The sequence below is a fragment of the Schistocerca americana genome, chromosome X (genome assembly GCF_021461395.2).
Source record: "Schistocerca americana isolate TAMUIC-IGC-003095 chromosome X, iqSchAmer2.1, whole genome shotgun sequence".
Taxonomy (NCBI): Eukaryota; Metazoa; Arthropoda; class Insecta; order Orthoptera; family Acrididae; genus Schistocerca; species Schistocerca americana.
In genome coordinates, this window is record NC_060130.1 from 740,311,222 (window position 1) to 740,336,050 (window position 24,829).

General features: G+C 35.9%; 1 protein-coding gene across 2 annotated transcripts in view; it reads right to left on the reverse strand.

Annotated features, from left to right (window-relative positions):
- Positions 1–775: 775 nt before the first annotated feature.
- The window catches only part of LOC124556856 (plexin-A4), a 973,893-nt gene continuing 949,839 nt past the window's right edge, over positions 776–24,829 (reverse strand). For both annotated transcript variants that reach the window (XM_047130878.1, XM_047130877.1), the window contains 10 exons: positions 23,756–23,893; positions 21,806–22,019; positions 21,164–21,347; positions 17,208–17,311; positions 14,761–14,949; positions 8,429–8,533; positions 8,035–8,204; positions 6,496–6,638; positions 6,143–6,288; positions 776–2,435 (listed from right to left, as the gene is read on the reverse strand). In XM_047130878.1, coding sequence (XP_046986834.1) covers positions 2,259–2,435; positions 6,143–6,288; positions 6,496–6,638; positions 8,035–8,204; positions 8,429–8,533; positions 14,761–14,949; positions 17,208–17,311; positions 21,164–21,347; positions 21,806–22,019; positions 23,756–23,893 — 1,570 coding nt within the window. In that variant the 3' untranslated portion in view covers positions 776–2,258. The remainder of the gene's footprint in view (positions 2,436–6,142; positions 6,289–6,495; positions 6,639–8,034; positions 8,205–8,428; positions 8,534–14,760; positions 14,950–17,207; positions 17,312–21,163; positions 21,348–21,805; positions 22,020–23,755; positions 23,894–24,829) is intronic.

Here is a 24,829-nt window from a genome sequence, read left to right on the forward strand (position 1 = left end):
ATATGGCTGTAATGATTTTTTAAATAAATGCTTACATTTTCCGTTACAACCCCCTTAAACTTGTAGCCAGCACCCGTGAATGCGCAACAAACAATTATCATTTGAATTAATGTCTGACTGGCTGGGTTGCTGCAGTACCTTTACTCAGAGAGAGAGCAAATTAACTGAGTGACCATATGAACTAACCCAAAAGCAGCCATCAAAATGAAATATGTAATTTTTGTCATGTTACAGAAAAGACAAATCAGTATCTGTTTTAAATATGAGACTTACCCAGTAAAGTAATGATACTACACTGAGCAAAGTGCTACACCACATCTAAGTTGTAAGGAGCTCTTCATTGTTTTATACTGAATCTTCCACACAACGTATTTGGAACAAGCAAGTCTTTTTCACATCAGACATGAATGGAACTGGACTGCCATGCTATTGACAGAGTATTTTATGGAAACTACACAGAAAATTTACACTTTAGCTGATACAGATTTGAACTGTCAGCTCCTATTATGAGACCACAATGTAGTTTCCTTAGTAAGTCTTTGCTTATAGTGAGAAAGGTAGGAAGGAATTTCTGTATCTCCACAATCATTTTCATCATCTGCAAACTTGTTCTTTGGTTAATGAGTGAAAGTAGTGTCCAAATTTTTAAATACTTGACACAGTTTGCGAAATGCTCTCTTTTTTTCACAAACACATTTTTTTTTTAATTTTATTTATTCCTGTATAAAGAGGTTAAGAACATTAGGAAAGGACAATATCAATAAAAACACAAAAGTGCTTGAAAAATTCTTTTCATTATAGTGACCAAACACTGAGCATATCCATACAATAAAACAATCATAATGTGATGATTTATATAAGGGAGACCAACATTGTTCAAAGGATTTATAAAAGCTCATACAGGACATTCATGACAGCCAACAACTGAGATTCAAGGAAAATATTTGTATCAACATTACAGTTCCTTTCCATGCATTTTCAGCACCGAACAAAGTGGCCTCCCTCAGCAGTTTTTGCCACACTATAGGTCCATCACATTCAAGAAAATGCAGTCTTAGAAATATTTATTTCGTTTTGTGTGGCTTCACAGAAACTCCTGAGTTTTTGACACATTCTTACAATCAAATCATTTTATACAAAGCATAAATTGAGAGTTATACCAGTCAACCGACGTGATACCCATAACACACAATCACAGGAAATCACACAGAGATCGATTGCTTGGTCCTCATAATAATCGTTGCTGATTACTTTCATGCCACACCGACACACACAGATCAGCCACAAAAACTGGCAGATGAAAGGAAGGGAGGGGAGGCTCTTGTGACAATATCGCACCTTGAGTCTGAAAGTTATCACTGATGTAGTGTGCTGTACATACACAAATCTTGCATAGAAAAAAAAAAACTGATGTCTCACACCAACATCTAAACAGACACACAGCTACACTAGATGGCAAGTCTGAACAACAGGTTGGATGAGAGGTACAATCAGGAAAACTTTACAAAACTTCACAAGTGAAGCATCTCTTGTGCTGGTTTGGCGTGAAAACTCTGTGCAAGAAGGAAACATGGAAGACCTTCAAATCATTTGAATACATCGTCAAATAGGAAAACAATTATATTGGTGTAAAACTGCTGCACAGAAGAAAACCAAGCAACCAGAAAATTGTGTGCCTAAATTGAGAATGAGATGGAGAATAAACTGTATCTCTCTTAATATTTTATGTGATACAGTAAACACAGCTGATTGACAGTTTCATTTTATTAAACACTGAATTGCACTCTCAGTTTTTTTTGTTCTTTTTTTTAGTTTTCTTTTTTTAATTTATCATCTCCCTCTTCCACATTGCCCAACAGTATGATAAGTACTGCATATTAACTGCAGTTTACAGAGTGTGCTTTCCATTTTTATACAGTCTGTTTCTACTGGAGGCACTTCAGGGAAAAGTTCTAATTTGCATCTCCTCGTAGGCACATCCCACCGCAGAAACTCAGCGAGACTGTCTGTACACTACAATTCTCGTACTGACTGGACACTGAGCAAAGAGAGTGATAAGAGGAATCTTTGCACTTATGATCCAGTCAATTTAATTACTTCACTTTGGATGGATCTTTCCTGGGACGTGAGTGGTTGTTCAGTCGAGCATTGTCTCTTCCCACAAAAATGGACCAGTTCACACTCGCACATTGTCACTCACAGACAGGTTAACACCGGACCTCAAAAGCAGAGTTCGAGTCTGGCCCGGCTGCCTGCCATCACGGATTCGATTCAGCTGCCATTATGTTGTGCACTTGCTCTAACTTATATGCCAGTCTTTGTTTCTGAGAAAATTCATCTTCCTCCAGTGTTACAGTCAATTGTTCATTGTACTTCATTGCATATGTGTAGAGCTCATGTAGTGCACAATTTGTATTGAACTCTGATGTGTGGAGCTGAAAAGAGAGAGAAGAAATATCAACATGATAGAAAAACAAACATTTAGATAATGTTATAGTCATTTCAGAAGGCATTCACTTCTTTTAAATACTTAAGAGTCGGTTGTAGTTAATAAGAAACCCTTTGCAATCCACAAGCATGAATATAAATAATGGAACACTAAAATATATTGTGGCATGAAAGAGTCAATGTGTTTGACATCATCAAATACGTATGTTAAAACAAATGAACTGTTAAGCAGTGTGTTAAATGTGAAAGATTAGCACTTTATGTGAGGGAGAAGGGAATGTTACTGATGTGTTACTTGACTGTAGCATGTTAATTACAAAAATTATGTTTATTTAGCAGTATATGGCAATTTTGTACACAAAATACTGATTAAATTAAACGAACAGATAGTCCTGAAATATAAATAAAATCATTCCATTAATTGTTAGAGAACTAGTGCAAAATTTATGACCTCTCTTGAAAAAATTGTACTTGCTTTCATACTAAAAGATGTTTGGCTTCTTGCTATAAACTTATCATATATTACAAATGAGACAAAGTTTTAGCTGCTGTTCTCAGCTACTGGATAATTTTAACTTGTTTTCTCAACATAGATCACTTCTGTAAAGTACTGCATTGGTACAGTGCACGATTATGATACACGGGCATCTCCCCTTTTGGCACATCTTTTCATTGGTTATTGTGAACATCTGATTCAGAATATGAGACAAATTTACTCATTTATCCTAAGAATAACTGCTTTATGAAACATAAAATTCATTATACATTTGTTTTCCATACATCAAAAATTTTCATGTATAATTAAAATATGTTGCAGTCTTTCATACTACCACTACTCTATCCAACCCTAGTTTCACTCACACCATGAAGGAATTTCTTCACAGTTTTTCGAATTTTCATACTGCCTCCTTCACAGAGTTTGGTCTTCTTGAGCAGGAAATGCACCCTTTCAACATTTACATTTACACCTTTGACAAATTTTATCACTAGGGCTCCAAGAATAGCACAGAAGAACCACTTTAAAACCAAACAAAGATTAGTCTCTCGTCCAGTCTGATTGTAGTTGGTAAAAATGAGTTTTTTCAGTGATTAAATTTACTGAAATCATCCTGCAGGAATGATTTATTGTTATCATTCAAACTCTTTCCTACCAATGTACAGAGCTACTATAAATTATTTACTAATTTTCAAAGTTCCATATTTTCCAAAATATTACACATACAAATATGATCGATGCATGAACAGAACTGTAAACTCACTGAGTTTGCACTGTGTCCACCAGCTGGCATTATGAGTGTGCCTATAGTCTGGTTAAAATTACTTGATAGTTGACATCTGTCACTTGCAGCTACAGTGTTGCCGCACAGCTGCCAGCTACTGCTCAGTTATAGGTGATACACAAACACAGCGGGTCACTTCACAAAACATGTTAACATGTTGGAAGTGGCTGCTGTGAGGTATGTCAGAAACATGAGATGCTCTGCAACAGCTGATTCTATGTGACCACTGACTAAACTTTGGAAGATGTATAGCCCAGGATTTAAACTCATTCCTAAGCTAACCACAACCTTGTGATGTGCAATGTGTCCAAGAAAACGGCACTCAATGATTTGTGGCAGAACTAAAATCATGACTGCTTTGTCCACAGTGGCTAAAGCTAACATGAGCAAACTCAAGACAGAAAAAAAGGTCAGTTTCAGCACTAAAAGCAAACTGCAATTTCTCGCTATCATTGGTTACCTGTAACAATCTTCACATTGGCTACATGACCTGCCACATTACCGACCAATGAGCAGTCCTCATTGGCACTTCACTGCAGATTATAGGCAACACAGGTAGATTCCAAATGAAAAAAGAATGATAGGAAGAAGAATAAGAGCAAATAAAAAAAGTCAAAACAATGATGAAGATGACACAACAAAGAATTAGAAATAAAAAGATTACATTTAAACCAATTAACTGAATAAAAGTAATAATCAAACTCTTTCAATTAGATTAAAAATTTAAAAAAAAATCACTAATTTGAGGAGATTCAAATCCATAGTCTTCTGTATGTCAGGTTTATAAGATCAACATTGTGCTATGGCACAAGACTGGATTATGCAGCAAACTTATGACTGTGATGACCCAGTCACAATGGTGAATTGTAGCCTTCAAAAATTTGGCTTCAAATAATGTGCAAAGCTTATCTTATGTAAGACAATCTCTGTGATTACGATTACTGCCTAAGGCGATGCTGAATCATGTCTTGTGCAGAAGTATCCAGTAATGTTTGGTCAGTGCCGTGTATGAAACGTGTGTTTCATAAGCATCGTTGCGTATTTGTTGTTTTTGGAGTAGTTATCATTTGTGATGAATTTGGGATCCAAACACATCAAGAAACAATGCAGGATAAGAAATTGGAAGTGAAATGTCCAACTGTTCGGGCAGTCTGGCAACGGTGAACTGTTCGGGAGTGATGTTGCGAGATCTGGTGGAAACCAACTCCAACGTGTGAAGTGTCAACTATCAAGTAATTTTGATCTGGCTATAAGCAAAATGTTGACAAAGCAAGAAAAGAGTTTTGTGTGCAATGTCACAGACAAAGCTGTGTGGGCCATTTTACTTCTGTGAGAAGAATTTGATGGATACCTTTTACCTTCTTATGTTGTAGTTGTGGTTGTGGTTTGTTTTCTCACATGACTGCTGATTATGAGAATTTCATCTTCCAACAAGGTGGAGCATCCCCTCATTTGAGCATTGATGTCTGTTGCTACCTAAATAACAATAAACTTCCGCATCGCTGCATTGGGTATACTGGTGAAGCTGATGTGGCTCTGTCCCGTGGCCCCCCAGGTCGCCTGATCTAATGCCCTGTGACTTTTGCTGTCAGTGGTACATTAAGGACCACATTGATGTACCCCCACTGCTGTTAAGATTGGAACAGCTCAGGGAATGCATCAATGTTGTTGTAATTACCTCTGACAGAATATTGATACATATGTTACCAAACAAACTTGAGTACTGCTTGGACGTATTTTGTGTAACCAGAGGGACACTTGTAGAACATTTGCAGACTCCAAAATGCAAACTTGGTGAGTTTATGGATCTATTCATGCAGCTGTCATATTTGTTCATGTAATGATAGAAAATGTAGAGCTTTGAAAATGAGTGGCTAATTTACAGTAGGCGTGTATTTTCCAGTTTTCTTTTAACATTAGATCTCTAAACAAAATTTTGTAAAAGGTAAATAGCTGCATAATTAAAAAAAATTATGTGCATAAGTTATAGCTCTTATTGCATTTTCTGTGGTGATTTGACAGAGATCTCTGTTCAGAAACCAGGAGATAATGTATCTTAGTAATGTTTATCAACTCACTCTCATTAAACAGTGCTCTCATACATCTGGATTCCAAAACTGTTTAGTTCAGTTTTTGGCAGTTGATCAGTGACGAGGATACCTATTGTACACCATTTTCAAGGCAAAAGTGTCTTGCTGACAAATATCAAAAATAAACTAATGAAATTCATAGAGGAAACTGGAATAACTCAAAGATATCACAGAAACATAAAACCAGATATTTTGTTCCAAAATGCATCTCAGTTATTCAATTAAATATGAGAAGTTGTCTTGATAAAGCCCAGTTTTTTCTAAAAAAATTAGTGGATCTTACCATTAAGTAACTTTAACTAGTAAAGTTTTCTAGTAACTTACCCGAGACTCCTCTGCAAGCATTGCATTCATATCTTGGTCTGATATGGCAGGCATCATTTTAATATCTGCATAGTATCTCTCTACCCATTCTTTGTACACAGGAATGTCCTTGGCATAAAGTAACTTAGAACTAGGTGAATCCTTTCCTGAAAATCAAAGCAGAAATGTGTGCTACATTTAACAGTCATCACTGTAATACAATTGAATTAAAGATGACACAAAAGCTCCTAAATTTTGACAGGTTTATAATTGTAAAACAAAATGTTTGGTGACTTCTGGCAAACAATTTCATAATATTTCATTATCAAACTGATAACTCACTCTGTCTTATACACTTACTATTTATGACTTACCTAGTCTATGGTCTGATGTAGAGCAGGAATCCATAAATGTCTGAGCTACAACAGAAAGGCAGGAGTCCACGATATTTGACTTGTGTATATCAAATACAAAATTTGGATTCTTGATTAAATTAACCCAAAAGCGAAGAGGCAAACTGAAATGAAAGAAGATGATGTCATTACAGAAAGTAGATTGTAGATGGTCTACAGTGTCTAATTATCACAAACAGGAGGTATTGTAAACAAAATTTTGGATAATATTCTCTTAGGTGGGACCAGAGTGGTGACTAAGTTCACTGTAAGTGATGCATAAAAGTGAATAAGCAATGAATTTTGATGAATACATCAGAACTACAGTATCTCAATGATAAACACTGTAAATGTAAAGAACAAATTCAGGCTACAACAATTTTTGTTCAACCCAGAGGTCTAAGACACCACTGTATCAATGAAAGTAGGAAACTGTACTGCCAACATTGGCCAGAAGTCCAGCATGCTTATCATCATACAAAATTCAAGTAATGTCACAAAGTGTCTCATGGACATCAAGAATGATAAGAGAGCTCATTTGGAACAGAGTAGTAAACTTGGAAAAACATAGGTAGTATATTATAAAGAGATGAAATTTATGACCATTCAGTCTCTAACAGCAAAGTGTAATAGTGTTCTCACCTACAGCAATACACAGAACAGTTTGCTTTCCCTAGATACAGTTGTTACATAATAAAGATGAATACTTTACTATTCCATATTTGCCTTTTCTGATGTACATAACAATGGGCTTGTGGTATATGATAGCAGGAAACTAAAATTGTGAATCAGCTGCCAGGATTAACCTTTGACTACTCTACATACACATATACATCTAACCTACATAATTCTTCAGCAACTCACATTTAAATTTTTGGCAGAGGGTGCACACAACTACTTTCAGACAATTTCTTTACCGTTCCACTCTTTAATAGTATGTTGAAAAAATGAACACCTAAATCTTTCCATGTAAGCACTCTTTATTTTGTTACATGGATAATTTCCTCCTATGTAGCTGGGAGTCAAAAGATATTTTACAGTTCAGATGATAAAATTGGTGACTGTAATTTCATGAGAAGATTCTGCTGCAGTGAAAAAAACCTTTGTGTTAATGATTGCCACTCAAACTCACTTATCACATTTGTCACTTTCTCTCCACTAGTCTATTATAATACAAATAAAATTGTCTTTTTCAAACATTTTCAACATCCTCCACCAATCTCAAGCAGTAAGGATCTCACTAGGCACAGCAACACTCCAGACGAGAACAAAGAAGTGTAGTGTATGCTGTCTTTCTACGAAAAATCAGCTCCAAACATTAATGCATCGTGTGTACTCTGGTTTGCTGCTTTCACATGCATATCTCACACCACAGGTCATTAATGGCAGCATTATCTTTCCGATCACACAATATGTACTTTGAATTTCATTTATCTACCAGAAAGAAATATAAGATAAGTAATTATTTTTTTACTAAGTTTAATTTCTAGAACATTCATAAAGTAAAGCACAAACACACACCTATTGCTCTTCCATGTGTGTACAACCTCAGGATCAGAAATACCATGCTGTAATGCTTGGTCATCTAGAAAGTCGAACATATATTTAATGGCCAATGGGAGTGCACTCCCCCGGTGTGCTGTGCTAAAGATTGTCTCGAACAAGTCATCCACAAATTTCTGCAGTGTACCCTGGAACAATCACATTTATAAATCAGAATTAAATGTGCAGAAACAAGAGTAGTCTTCTCTTGTCTATCTTGCAACTCAAAATTAAGAATTGTGAAAGTGGAAGCTAACTCTCTCTCTCTCTCTCTCTCTCTCTCTCTCTCTCTCTCTCTCTCTCACACACACACACACACACACACACACACACACACACACACACACATCTTTTAAAACTGAGATTTACTTACTTTTGTAGCAAGTAACCTGGTGAGATAGATTTCAGAAACCATTTTATTGCCACGTTCACCTTCTTTCTGTGCATCTGAATCATGATGTTTAACCAGATGCCACACCTGGAAATGAAATAAAAAAGAAGTGAGTTTACAGCTAAGAATGTAAATCACTTATAAACTGAATGTAAACAATTTTAAACACTCAGTCAATACATCTGGAGTTTGATATGTTCATGACACTTTTCATAAACAAGAAATCAATATTACATGAAGTGGTAAGAAAATTGCTATTCTCTTTCACTACAAAGTGTGTACCACTGGCTGCAGAAGTACTATAGTCATTACTACCATATCTTTTAATGAGAAAGTAAATTTCTTAGTTTACTTGGCGAGTACAAACTCAATGATGGCAACATTCTTCCAGTGCTGACTGCTGCTCACCAATGGACACAGCCAATGCAGAAGACACAGAACTTTGATGAGTTTGTAGCATATGTATAACAGTACTTCAAACAAATTGTAGTGTAGTGTTGTTGCAGGAAGTAGAAAGCAAGACCGAATAGTGAACTGTGAGTATTAAAGCTTCAAAAGACTTGAGATATAACTAGTGAACTGATGGGATTAGTGTTATTAATCTCTAATTGTTATTAAGGCCCATACAAGAATCACAGGCACAATTGTGCCAGAAATTGCAGGGGCCCATTAAAAAGATTGATTGGAAAATTACACAGAAAGTCAAAGAAGCAATTGTCTAGAGTAATCATGAATTACAGGAGGAATTTCAGCTGACAAGTGAAAAGGTTGTAGTTGATATACAGGCAGTGAAAAAACAACATGAGCAGAATGAAGATTTTCAGGAAGTTACAGATGACTTGTAACACTCAATAAAAAATACTGGAAGCCACAACTGAAGATACAAAAATACGTTGCAAAACCAACGAACAACTAATCAAATTAATTCAAGTATGGCATGTAAGTGAACTGAACTAGACAGAAGAACTGACAAAGTGTGCAGAACAGTTAAATAATGAGAAGAAAAAAAACAAGTACTGGGGACTGTGTGAGGTAACACAGTGGAAAAGACAGTAGGCTCACATTGGGGACAATGACACTTCATATCTCCATATGGCTATCCAGATTTAGGTTTTCTGTGGTTTCCCTAAATCATTTAAGACAAATGCTGACATAATTCTTCAGGAAAGGACATGACCTATTTCCTTCCCTACTGTGATCCAAATCAACCTTTTGCTCTTTGTCTAATGACCCCATCATTGATGGGACTTAAAATCCAAATGTATCTACCTTTCCTCCTCCAGTTATTAATAAGTGAGTATTAAACAAGAGTTACTCTGAACATAGGTGACATTTTCAAGTAATAAATGTAACTGAAGAGCACTTGGGAACTGCACATATGGCATCACTGTAAGCTTGAAAAAAAAAAAAAGAGAAAAAAATGAGAAGATGCAATGAGATCATTAATATTTTGACACACATCATGTCGCCAAAATCACCAATGCCTTACCCCACTAAACTGAAGTCAACTCAAAATTTTCCATTAACACAATGTTAGAAGCAACAAAAAACTGTTTTAAGTCCATGTTGTTTTTATCACAGATTTGGGGGCAACTTCTGTTTAAATAATTTGGCCTTGCTGAAATTATTGAAGGAGGAGACACTGTGTTTTGGAATGCAAAAAAATGTGAAGTATTTGAACAGATAGTTCCAAAATCATATGAAGCACTTATATTGCACCATCTGAATTTGTCACATTTTCATTTAGGAATTCATAGAAGCAAATATCAAATCTGAGGAGAGCTCTACCACTTGTGTGAAACTGAGAGGAATCTGTAACTCTGGGCCACTATGGGAAGCACCACCTGTAGGCTGATAAATTAGCAGCTTTCAAAAAGTTTATGATTAGTTCAAATCCCACCAGCATAGGAAAAGTATCATGTGAATTACTGTTTGGGCAGAAGATTGAGAGCGTATTTACTGATTACATTAAATTTCCTCTTAGCATTAAGAGGAGAAGGCCCATAGCATAAATCAAATCAATTGTGTACTTTTTTATGACTGGGTGCTATGTAAAATCACATTTTAATAACAAAATCCAATACTTTCATTACCTTAATTGCTCCACTGGATATCTGTAAGACATTTCCAGCAGCAGATGTGGACTCTGAGCACAATTTATTGGTTATGAACTATACATTAAAACTGAAGAAATTACTGTATAAGAAGAATGAACGAGAGGTTGTTGAGAGTTTCAGAGAGAGCATTAAACAGTGGTTGACTAGAAGAGAGGGAAGGAATACAGTAGAAGATGAATGGGTAACTTCAAGAGATAAAGTACTGAAGGCAGCAGAGGATCAAATAGGTAAAAAGACAAGGCCTAGTACAAATCCTTGGATAACAGAAGAGAGATTGAATTTAATTGCTGAAAGGAGAAAATGTAAAAATGCTACAAATGAAGCAGGTGAAAGGGAACACAAACATTTAAAAAATGAGACTGACTGGAAGCACAAAATGTTTAAGCAGGAATGGCTAGAGGACAAATTCACTACAGGAAAGATCGATACCAACTATAGGAAAATTAAAGAGGCCTTTGGAGAAAAGAGAAGCAGCTGTATGAATATATAGAGTTCAGATGGCAAACCAGTCCTAAGCAAAGAAGGAAAAGGTGACAGGTTGAAGGAGCATATTGAGGGTATGCTGAGGATCTATAAAAGGGAGATTAACTTTAAAGCAACATTATAGTAAGGGAAGTGGATGTAGATGAAGGTGAGATTGGAGATGTGATGCTGGGAGAAGAATTTGACATAGCTCTGAAAGATATAAGTCAAAACAAGGCCCCAGGTGTAGACAATATCCCATCACAGCTACTGATAGCCTTGGGAGAGCCAGCTAAGACAAAACTCTTCCATATGGTGTGCAAGATGTATGAGACATGCAGAAGACACTCACACTTCACTTCAAGAAGAATGTAGTAATTCCAATTCCAAAGCAAGCAGTTGCTGACAAGTGTGAAAATTACTGAACTATCAGTTTAAAAAGTCATGGTTGCAAAATATTAACACAAATTCTTTACAGAAGAATGGAAAAACTGGTAGAAATCAACCTCAGGGAGGATCAGTTTGTCTTCTGCAGAAATGTGGGAACACACGAGGCAATACTGACCCTATGAATTATCTTAGAGGATAGGTTAAGGAAAGGCAAACCTACATTTATAGCATATGTAGGCTTAAAGGAAGCTTTTCACAATGTTGACTGGAATACTCTCTTTGAAATTCTGAAGATAGCAAGGGTAAAATACATGGAGCAAAAGGCTATTTACAACTTTAACAGAAACCAGATGGCAGTTATATGGAGGAGGAGATTAGTGTTTAACGTCCCGTCGACAACGAGGTCATTAGAGACGGAGCGCAAGCTCGGGGTGAGGGAAGGATGGGAAAGGAAATCGGCCGTGCCCTTTCAAAGGAACCATCCTGGTATTTGCCTGAAGCGATTTAGGGAAATCACGGAAAACCTAAATCAGGATGGTCGGAGACGGGATTGGCAGTTATATGGGTCGAGGGGCATGAAAGGGAGGCAGTGGTTGAAAAGGGTGTGAGACAGGGTTGCAGCCTACCCCCAATGTTATTCAATATGTGCATTTCACAAGCAGTAAAGGAAACCAAAGATAAATTTGGAGTAGGAATTAAAAGTCCAGGGAGAAGAAATAAAAACTTTGAGGTTTGCTAGTGACATTGTAATTCTGTCATAGACAGCAAAGGACTTGGAAGATCAGTTGAACGGAATGGACAGTGTCTCATAAGGAGGATATAGAATGAACATCAACAAACGAAAAACAAGGATAACAGAATGTAGTCCAATTAAATAGGGTGATGTTCAGGAAATCAACTTATGAAACGAGACACTTAAAGTAGTAGATGAGTTTTGTTGTTTAGGCAGCAAAATAACTCATGATGGCTGAAGTAGAGAGGATATAAACTGTAGACTGGAAATGGAAAGGAAACCATTACTAAAGAAGAGAAATTTGTTCAATCAAACACAGATTTAAGTTTTAGGAAATATTTTCCGAAGGTATTTGTCTGGAGTGTAGCCATGTATGGAAGTGAAACATGAATGATAAACAGCTCAGATAAACAGTGAATAGAACCTTTTGAAATGTGGTGCTACAGAAGAATGCTGAAGATTAGATGGGTTGATCACATAACTAATGAGGATGTACTGAATAGAATTGGGGAGACAATTAATTTGTGGCACAACTTGACCAAAAGAAGGGATCAGTTGAGAGTACATATTCTGAGAGATCAAGGGATCACCAATTTAGTACTGGAGGGAAGTGTGTGGGGGTAAAAATCATAAAGGGAGACCAAGGATGAATACAGGAAGCAGACTCAGAGTATTGCAGTAGTTATTCGCAGATGAAGAGGCTCACACAAGATAGAGCAGCATGGAGAGCTGCATCAAACCAGTCTTCACACTGAAGACCACAACAACAAAAATTGCTCCATTCAAGGTTCAATTATTCATTTCCAGAGGCCTGACAGACTGCAACATGTACAAAACAATAAAAAATATAATTTCCAGGATGAACAACTGATGAGAGAGAGGTACAAAAAAGATGTAAATGACAAAAAAGAGATAGAGAAGTGACCTCACATTGGGAGATTGTGCAGTTCACATTGTGTATGTCAAACAAGTGATGTGCGTAACAGAGTGACCTTTTCTAGTACTTTCAGCACTTTGTGGGTACAGTGTTTTCTGTATTATGTAGATTCCAAACAATGTGGAACAGTGCCTACTTCATGAATTTAGAAGCAGACACCATCAGTTGGAGTCAGTGCACCCATGCAATATTTTTAGTGTTTTGTACCCCACAGTTAGTAATACCAATGACAGGGCAAGGATGCATGCAACAGTGGGCTTTTTCCTGTCACTATATGCCTGCTGCAGGTATTTCAGTGTGGCATACTCAACAGTGGGTCATAAATCACATGCCACTATCACCATTTGCAACTGTCACGCACATATGATCACCATCAAAGGATGCAGGCATAGCAACAACCATGGAAATTGGTCTCTCGATAACTTCTTCTGTGACCCTCATCAAATCAGCAATCCCTCATTGAGAAAGAACTCCAGGATAATTTGTTTCACACCATGTAAGAGCACATGTATTGATAAGAAAACCCCTTGTCTGACATGTGAGGGTTTAGTAAAAATGAACCAATGAGACAAAAAAGTATTTCCAATTTAATCTCTTTCTGTCTTGTGTACTCCATTTGACTTGCTCACACATACAATGTATCAACAAATTATGTCTAAGAGTTTTTGTTGCTGTTTTCTAATGAACATGCACCATGACCATATTTGCTCTGAAGGAAGACATTGTGTGAAGGCTAAGTTACAAGTTCAAAATTTTGTTAATGCTCCTGCTTTCTGCCCAATATCTCAACAATACTGTGAGCAGTTATTTTTACTCTTCTAAACTTCCCATTCCACCCAGGACTTACAGTCACTCTTAAGCTTGTACACACTTTTGAATAGCAGGCAAGTGATGGCAATCTCTGATTATTAGAAACACGATTGGTTGAGTGCAATGATAAAGGGTGAAGATGGGGCCTGTTGGTTTGAATGCAATACCTAATCAACCAGCACACTGATCTGACATGCTCTGTAGTTAATGAATTAGGTACCACTATAAAAGTGCAAACTGTATATGAATACAGGTACATATGTCTCAGTAGATATTAAGTTTGATTAATGAAGAATAAATATGATGTCAAGTTATCAAGCTGTTCGCACACCTTACCCCAAGTGTGATCCTGCATCCTTATCAAAACCAGTTTTGCTGCAATATATCTGTGACAGCCTAGTATTGAACTTATAACTTCCTAATCTGAACATGGTTTTTCCTTAGTCACCCATGCCCTATTATGTTAATGGTGGGATGCTTGCCCATTTATCCCAAAAAAAGAACACAAAAACAATTCAGACACACAGTATAGGCTTTAAAGATACATAATAAAACAGATTATTCCCAGCATAACTGTAAATGTAGAATATATAGCTTTAATGTTAGGAGAGGGTGAGCAATATTTTGATTAGCAATTTTTTGCATGTTAAAATGAGACAGGTATCTAAAAAACAGTGAAGTTACTTTATATACCTGATGAGAAATAAATTTATTACCCAATTCACTTCAAGGATCACATCTGAATAGGCATAAAATAATATTAATATATGGGTACAAGAGGAGTATTTAGTACCACTAAGTAATAATGTTAAATATAAATTAAAACTGTCTAGAATATTTATGAACATTGCAGACATAAACCTACCTTGACCCCTCCATCATGGTCATGATTCAATGGTGATGTTGCACGACTTAAAGGAGGACTGGCTGAACTGAATTTGGACAGATTAAGTGTCTCATATTTATGAGACTTGTCTGTCTTCTCAGAAAGAATAGACAGATTATATATGGACGATTGCTTTGAAACCAGACTCAGTGATGCACCATCAGGTACCTACAACATAAAGAAACACATTTTACATTTTTTGTAGAGTACACTATGAATCATGAGAGAAATAGTATGAATTAATTTTTTCTGGTATTCATAAACAAACATTTTATTCCCAATAAACATTTAAAAATGGCAGTGAAGCTGCAAAGAGAACCAAGTTTCATTTAATTACATGTTTCATGAATGATCTGAACTTCACAAACTGTTGACATTACATAGTACTTCAGGATTTGGTTCCTTGCAAATTCCCGTCCAGCCCATGTCATTAGAATTATTTCTTAAATATTTGGTCCTGCTGTTTTAAATTAATGTAACTGACCATTACAGACTTCTTCCAATGCTGCTATACCACAATGTTTGACACAAATGGCAGCGCATCATGTAGGACTTACATTCACTAGCATTATAACATTTATACATCTGTGATGGTATTGTTGATCGGAGTAATAATATCTTTAGCCACATACGTTGCACAACTAATAACTGAAATAACATTTTAAAAGTCAAATAATGTTTATAGTTATTTTTTCCACCCAGAAGTCTTTGAAATCATCACACACTGTTAACTGCTTCTTTTTGGCTAAGTTATGTTTGTAAGTTTTTTATTATATATTATTTTTATCACCCCATAAGCACACACTTCTATGTGCAGACATCTGAAAAATTCGTTTCTTTCTTTCCAAATATGTGGGATTGGGTTGGGGTTGTTTTGGGGGAGGAGACCAGACAGCAAGGTCATCGGTCTCATCGGATTAGGAAAGGAAGTCGGCCGTGCCCTTTCGAAGGAACCATCCCAGCATTTGCCTGGAGAGATTTAGGGAAATCACGAAAAACCTAAATCAGGATGGCCGGACGCGGGAATGCAAGTCCAGTGTCCAAATATGTGGCCTTCAGTTATAAATGTGGCAACTCCTTAATTTTCTACAGTTCTAGACATATTGTCTAAAGGAACATCAGAAACCAAATATAAACTGATAATATTACACAGTTTTCTTTTTACTTTGGGACCAGCTTCAGTATTATGCCCTCACAAAATAATTTAGCTCCACTGAAGTAAAAGCATCACTGCAGAAAGTACCAAATGGATAATATGCATTTCAGGCAGTAAGTCATCATTTGAAATGTATATAAAGTTGACACCTGATTTTGGTACTTTTTACTGTGATGCTGTTGCTTCAGTGCAATTAAATTGTTTGATGATGGTAAAAACAATCTGGTTACACAGCAACAATAAAGTAAATTATGGACTAAATTGTTGTAAGATGAAAGGAGTGAGGGTTATATGTACTGCAACAATACTGTATATTCTCTCTGAGTGACGAAGGAACAACACTTTTCAATGGTGCAAAATATTTGATCAGGTGAACATCTGCAACTGAGGAACATATTAACAGAATAAAAAATCCACTTCAGTTGCCAGTAATCCCTCTTTTTTTTTTTTTTTTTTTTTTTTTTTTGCATGACCAGTTTTAAAGCCTAAGGCTTCATCTTCAGGTGCCACCAAATAGTTATGGAAACACATGTGTGTGGCTGTTGGGCCAGTCAGTTATGGGACATCACATCTACTTCAAACAAACACATGGGAGCATATGGTCAGAAACTGTGGTACCCACCTCAACAGCTCAGCATTCATGTTTCCATTATTATTTGGTGGTATTGGAAGATAAAGCCTCATGCTTCAAAACCAGTCATCTAATAAATAAGAAATTTCTGGTAGCTGATGTGGATTTTTTTATTCTATTAACTTACCAATAGTTGGAGTTTATTTATGGTGATTTATCACCAGAGGATACTGTAGTATGTGTATCTGAACAGAACAATGTACATAATTAGCAGAATTCATTAGCTGACATCATGTGTTTGGAGTTTCCTGTATGTTTCTGGATGTTTCTTTACAGGGAACATGTGGCTAGCAATACTATTCCAACAAATCCAACTAGGAAACCTGTCAATACATGGTATGAGAAAATAGCAGATTCCCTGCACAGATAAGTAATCATCCTGTGTTCTTGTGTAACTTATTATTTTGAGACTTGTTCCACAAGCTGACAACTTACAAACAAAGAGCTCAAATATGAAAGCCTCAAATTTTATTAACACTACATCATCACTCCCTACGAAAAACAGAAAAAAACAAAATCTTGACACAACAACAGAAGTATTTCAAGAACTGTCTTTACAGAAACAGAGGGGAAACTAAATTTGCTGGAGAGATTTTCACTGTTTGTTTAATGATACAACTAGTCATAACAAACACTTACCCTGTAATGATTCAATGTATTCCTCTTCTTCCATTCCCCTTCTGTCTTTGTAGTACTATCTTCATCATACAATATCAGTCTTCCAGATGTGCCAGTCCTCCATTCTGAAATGAAGTCCATACATCATGTTCATTACAAATGTGATAACACAAAAAGAACTTGCCAGAAATCAAGAAACATTTCAGTTCTGTTTATGAGCCTGCTAACATCTCAACACCTTCACTATTCAGTGAGTTGGTACATTTACACCCAGATTATTTATGTATTAATTACAAAGCATTCTGCAATGACACTGTCAAGGAAGAACCAATACACTCTCTTTTCACTAACAAAAATCCTTACTTTAACAACACAGTTGTGATTGCTCAGAACTCTTGTGTGGGTTACAAAGCCAAGACCTAAGCTTGGCATAGTCCTTAAAGTAGAGCAGGCATTATGCCATTGTTTGGTTTGACCTTACAGTGGCTAATGGGTCTATATGAGATAGTACACTTTTGCCTTCCTCTGAACAGAGAATTAGCTTACCTATTCAGTGATTTGGAGTATGAGGTGGGGAAAGGTGGGGGTAATGAGACAGGTGAGAAAGGGTGGAGGGTTGTTGTAGCCCTAAACGCAACACTGAAACAAGATGTAACTAAATATATTTTGCACACACTTAAAAGCTCAATTAAAATGTCCACCACATGAGTGAGGGGAAGAAAAAAAGAAATACTCCCTTCTCCAGAAGAGAGCACAAGATTTATAAAGAACCTATGAATATTCAAATTAAGTTCATGCTAAGTTGTATATTCAAATTTCTAGTAAATCAGGAACATTTTGGCAACAGGTGCAAACATGGTCAACTGCCTATTCGATAAGAATTTAAGACCTAAAGTAGTACCTGAAGATGAATCAAAATGGGCCAAAATGCATCACACATTAATAAAAATAAAAAATAAAAATAAAACATTTTGTGACTAAGAACACACTTAGTTGTCTTCAATAGGAATTTTAAGGTGCTTCAAAACTTATGCATGCACTTATAACAATATACATACTGTAGAGGCCACACTATGGATTGTGACAGAGTATAAGTAATGAATCTACCATCATCTGCCCTTTTCTATTTACTATATTAACAAATGACACAATCCACAAATGAGAGCTTCCATGTTCATTGATTTTGCTATGTTTACCACTATGGTCTTCCAATATTAACACAAGATTAGTCCTTTAAAATATAGCCACTTTGGCCAAGTGTAACGATTTCTCGCTGGTGTACAAAACAAGTAATATCTGATTTGTTTCTTGTTTGTGCATACTACATTGTTTGTACTTAAAGAATACTGATGAACATTCTTGTTTCCCAGCATACTACAACTGCATCAATCTTGAACCATAAACTAGAAAACTACAAATGTTATTTGGTTATTTGCATGTATTGTGAATAATGATGCCTCTATCAGACTTTTGTATAGTGTATTCACTTCTGTTAACATCTCATTAAGGACAAGACAGTGCGTTATATTTCTCAGGAAGTCATATATAGATGCGCAACTCTTAAGAGATTCTATCTACACACAATTTGTTTACTAAGCAATTAGGCAGAAGAAGATCAATGGCTTTCAGGAAGTCAAGTAATCTGACATTAGTATGTGCCATTGTTTTTGTATAGCAATTAAGCTTGTTTTTAACTTAAAAATCACTTATCTTCATATACGAAATTTTCACTTTTGTGCTGCGACTGAAATGTCATACAGTCTTCTTCCGACTGCTACATGCACAATGCAACTTTTCTCTTTTGCAGTGATGTGAGCGCACAGTCACCACCTAGATATGGGCTGCTTCAAGACACTGTCCTAAAATTATAAACTTCTGATTCCTTTGCACCCAGAACAGCCCAAGTTATATTTGTGTGTGTGTGTGTGTGTGTGTGTGTGTGTGTGTGTGTGTGTGTGTGTCCTTCAGGAGTGGTGTTTAGGATTTTAGGCCAAGTTTTATGATCTTCACTTCTGCTAACCTATCTTCAGGCTACAGAGACATGTCAAACAACAACTTTTATTATTTTGATTCTTTTTTTTTCCATAAGCAATGTTATCACTAAAATTCACACACAAACAAGATTTTGGTGAAAAATCCCATTTGATGAATGTATCATAATGTCATAAATGGCACCTCTGAAAAAATCTGTAGTGAAGCACTCCATCACGTAGAAAAAATATTATTATAATCACCACTTTTTCATTCATTATCTTGAAATTTCAAAACTGTGTGGCCTCGTCAGTCTAATGTCACACAAAGTTCTGCCTTTATTAAACTTTCAGGATAGTACAGTACTGCAGTAAATGAAACAGGTAGCCAATATTGGAGATACACCAACTCAGATGCCTCAGTAATTACGATTACTCTGCTAACTAATCTCGTTTCATTCAACACAGTGACCTGTGTAGATGCAAAAATACAACAAATACATAAAGAATTACTAAACAAAAGATTAATGTTGATAAAACCATTCACTAAAAAAATATTTGTTGTAAAGATAAAAGTTATATGGTGAAGTATCAAGCTAATTTACAACAGAATGATTTTCTGTTTTCAATGGTTTTTGATAATGGAGTTTTATGTATCACCTTTACCTAAAAAGTCAACTGACTGCTTTCCATCAAATGAATGGAGAATTAACTGGGACTTTAACAGTGATGGAAGGCGTACAATGACATTTATAAGCAAAACAAGGCAATTACATAAATATTCCCAGCAAATGAATGGAGAGAAACCATAAAGAGGAGCACTAATACTAGACACATTGTGATACGAGAAGATGCCACTTGAGGACTATAAAATGCCAAGATAGTAAGTATCCTATACAAGACACAAGTCTCCTGTATATACCAACCACATACTTGAGATGAAGAGAAGACTGAAAGCAAATGAGATATTGATCATGGTATGGATAGTTACAACTAGAAAGATCATAAAGTCAAAGTCATATTTGCTCCAAGAAAATACAGTGCTCAAAGTACGAACCATGTGTACTACAATAGTTAAAAGGTATACTCGTCGGTTAGAATAAAGGAACTAAATATTCAGTAGATGATGTTTCACAAACAAGAGATCACTGAAGACAGATAACCAACGCCTTTCCTGAAGTGTCAGCGCTTCTATTTCCACTTAATTTCTGTTTCTGGCTGTCTCTATTCCTTGACAAAGAAACAGGTTAAAACTTTTATTAGCCTGCTGAGTACACTTAATGAGGTACTTAATGTGGTTATCACTCATTCTTGTACGTCCTTCAGCTTTCATTTGTGAGGAATCATGCTCCTGTAATACTTGTTTGTTGTCAACTGGTACAGAACACATCAATGTCTTTAAAGGTCCCATAGCTCAAAATCTAAAGGATGAAGGTCAGATGAACTGGGGCACATTTTCGTCAGGTAAAATGGCTCATATCTCAACAAGTATTTACTTCTGAACATACGTTTACAAGATCTTTTATCCATTGTTTTGACACTGCTTTCTCCTGCAAGAATATGGGATACTTTCTTCTATAAAAACTCTGCATTTAACTGTCAGAACTAGTGTACAACTTAAATGAACAAAACCATCACTAACCATAGAGCTTCCTAAGCATAAGCCTATTTTTACAGTAGTAAGCTCTTCTATTCATCTATCCTTTGAATCAGGTTGTTCAAACTATTACAAAATTACTATAACCAAATATGGAATCATAATAACAGTGTATCACAGCACCTTTCCATTTACAGTGTGTACTGTCATGAGTGTACATCACATTATATGCAAGAAAAAATCAGAGCGATAAAGAATCAAATATCAAACCTATGGGTTTGGAGTCTGAATTTTGCAAAATACATTGACATACAAAGTTTGTAATTAGTTACCAAGGCAAATACAACTTGATACTGGGCATTTATGATTATATTATAAAGTAAAAAGACAGTGATTGCAATAAAATTTACCCAGATCCAGATCATCCTTCTTTGGTCTCTGGCTGTATGGCGTGGCACGGTAAATTGTGTCTAAGGATTTCTCTTTCACTTGAGAAATTGTATCACAGTCTAAGACCTTAACAGGTACATTTTCAGTATTTGGATCAAGTCCTCCAACAAATACTGCTTGTTGTGAAATGGACACATACACAGTCTGGGAAAGATAACAACAAACAAATGGCTTGTTAAAGCATATCTTTTAAGTACATAATAATGTAAAATTCTAAGAACTGTGTGAATTCTGAAGTAACAGTAATAAAAAATTTGAAAGTGTGTCCTCTGTAGTGTATCTTACAGTAATAATATTAGAAATATCCATGCATGTCAAATGTAATGTTCATATACCCCATTTCCAAAAAATTGAGCATAGTCTTTACTGTCACACTCTGACACTATTTAGCATTCCACAGCTTACTAAGCAGACACACACACATATACACAAAAGATTTTCAACTGTAACAGCATAAAAATTATACATACATAACTTTAATGCACTGATCATTATAGGATGTAAACTTAAACAGTACAGCTGTTGATGTGTTTGCAGAACATTGACAATAGTAATTAATACAAAAATATGTAATTATGCTAAGGTGTTCACGAAACTCTTACCATAGGTTTGAAGTCAATAGACTGCCGTATAAGTTTCTCTTCACTTAAAGAATATCTAGCTTCTGATGTTATGGCATCAACAGGTCCCTTATCCACTTGCTGTTTCATTGCCCGAAATAGCATGAAAAGAGGTTCACCAGCACACTCACGCAAAAACTTGTATAAGAGGAAAGTAAACCATGCTGACAGCATTTTTTCTGCTACACTTTCGGTCCTAAAATACAAACCCAACAGAACACATCAGTTTGCAAGTAAGTTATATACAGCACTTACAACCTACTAAACTTCACTGACATTTGCTAATATATAGAGATGTAAAACTTAAGTTTTTGTTCAAATGTGTGTATATGTGTGTGGAGGGTGGGAGACAATATATATATAAGGGGAAAGGATGTAAAATACAATATGCTCTACATTCTATGCTACTTCTTTAATGCTCGTAAGTGTTTAGTCTTCTAGTTTCCTGACAGCCATATGAATAATTGGAATGAAACCACCATTCAATCTCCTTTCTTCTCTCCCCACCATTCATCTCTAATTTTCTTGCCCATAAAATTTTCTATCTCAACCCAAACCTTCCCTTCCTTGCCTAATAAAGGACTCTGTAGGTCTAGTAACTTTGTTTCAGCATCTTTCTGTTTTCATTTGTAATGTTTGTCTACAAGCTCCTCAGGTTAGGATGTTTGATTTATGTCTTGTGTGCTGTAGACCTCTGTCCTGTTTTACAATTCCTACTACAACACTCTTTTAGTAAATCCATCTGATATGCGAAGACATGCCTATTGATATGATGAAACTGATCATTGCAGAAATTTTAGATTTTCAAATATTATAATTTCCTTATGTAAAGAATCAAATACAAGAGGCACAGTATTTCAAATTTCAATATTTTCCTGGTTCACCAAATTTCAATCGTGTTCTTCTTCTTCTGGTTCCTATCCATTCCGGATGTTGGCAACCATCTTGGCAGTGCTTTTCCTGTCACTTGCAGCTCTAAATAGCTCTGTAGATGTTTTAGAGGTCCAAGTTCTGATGTTTTTAAGCCAGGATATTCTTCTCTGGCCAATTCTTCTCTGGCCAATGCTTCTCTTCCCTGGCATTTTTCCTTGCAGGATGGTCTGGAGGAGATGGTATCTGTTGTTGTTCCGCATGATGGGTCCCAGGTACTGGATCTTTCTTGCTTTCACGGTGGCCAGTACTTTTTTCTCTTCCTTCATTCTTCGTAGAACCTCAACATTTGTGACATGTGCTGTCCATGGTATTCTTAACATTCTCCTGTACAGCCACATCTCAAAAGCCTCCAGCCACTTACCCAACAATTCTGTCAGAGTCCATGTTTCAACACCATAGAAGCATTATAGAAGTCTGATCTTCGTCGTCACTGCTAAGCCACGATTCTTGAAAAGGTTAGCCATCTTATTAAAGACAGCCCTGGCTTTTCCAATTCGGGTGCTCACGCCATCAGAAAGATCCCACTGACCATTTACTCTAGTGCCAAGGTACGTGTATTTATGTACTTGCTCTATGTGATTTTGGCCATCTTAATGTGACATGCAGAGACTCTGTTTTTACTGATTATCATTTATTTCGTTTTTTGATGGTTGACATCTAGATGATATTCAGAGCTTTTGTGTGCAAGTTTATTGACAAGGTACTGCAAACTATCTTCACTATCAGAAAATATTACTGTGTCATCAGCATAACGGATGTTGTTGATATATTTTCCGTTCAAGAGCACTCCCGTCTCTACTTCATCAAGAGCTTCCTTAAAGATATGTTGTGAATAAATGTTGAAAATCAGTGGGGATAATATACAACCCTGCCTTACACATATACACACAGGAGCTCTAGAAAGTGTATTTAAATCATCACTGACATACTGCATATCTCCACAAAGTATTTGTTTGTTATTCCCATTGATGATTCACATAATGTTTTCAAGAAACTCACCTTCTGAGCAGTAACTTTGGATGGCTCTTTCCTTCCATGCACTTCTCAATAAGTTCTGCCAGCAAGGTTTTCAAAATATCAGTGCAGTATTCCATTTTGCTTTGTAAAGTAACCATTATCAATGATGCAACATTTACTCTGAAAAACACAAGCAGCAGAATAAAAAAAACTGTATATACAATGGTGATAACATGAAATAGTGATAGACATTTCACTTTGTTTATATTTCATTTCAAGATCACTTTAACTGCCATCTTTCTACTGTATTATTAAAATTTTAGAATATAACTATTTTGATAGGGAAATCAACTAATATCATTTTTCAGCATGAAATTCAAGTCTGAAGTTACAAATTCCATTATTTGTCAAACAAATGTTCTTCATGCCATCTGTCTGGAAAAGACTAGTCTAGAATGAAACATCAACCAAATACACAAAAATACAAATGAATCTCAAACTCATTATATCAAGACGTTCCCCTGTCCAGAGACACAAATGTATATCTAAATTCAAAAGGTTGTCATGTAATTCCAGGAATTCTTTGGTAAACTGTGTATTTCCTGTTTATGCAAACATGTTTTGTGAGATGGTAGTAAAATAATATAATTACTTTTACTGAATTCCATTTGTTCTCTCAGCCACTTACTTTTTGATCGAAGACTAAAAATAAAGATTTCAGTTTCATAGTCTGCCATCAGTAAGTCTAGCGAGGGTTTCTCCAACAAAATGTTGGTCTTTGTTTTATTCAAAATGGTCCTTCTTAAAATATGAACAATCTGACTTTACCGACATATTGATATTTAGGTAACGAAAGGAGTAAAGGTAAGCAGTTGTGATATAGTTGAGACATTGAGCAGTAAACAGGCACACAAGAAAATGACTGAAAATATTTATGAACTTCAGGACAATTTCCACCGTCAGAGCCATTCACTATATAACACACATGCAGATACATGGCTAGATCGTCATGGCCAAATACAATGCCCTGACAATGCAACTTATTGATATTCTTTACATAGTCAATATAAAGGGCTTTTGAACAAATAAACTATGTTTCTAACACTTTATTACTTG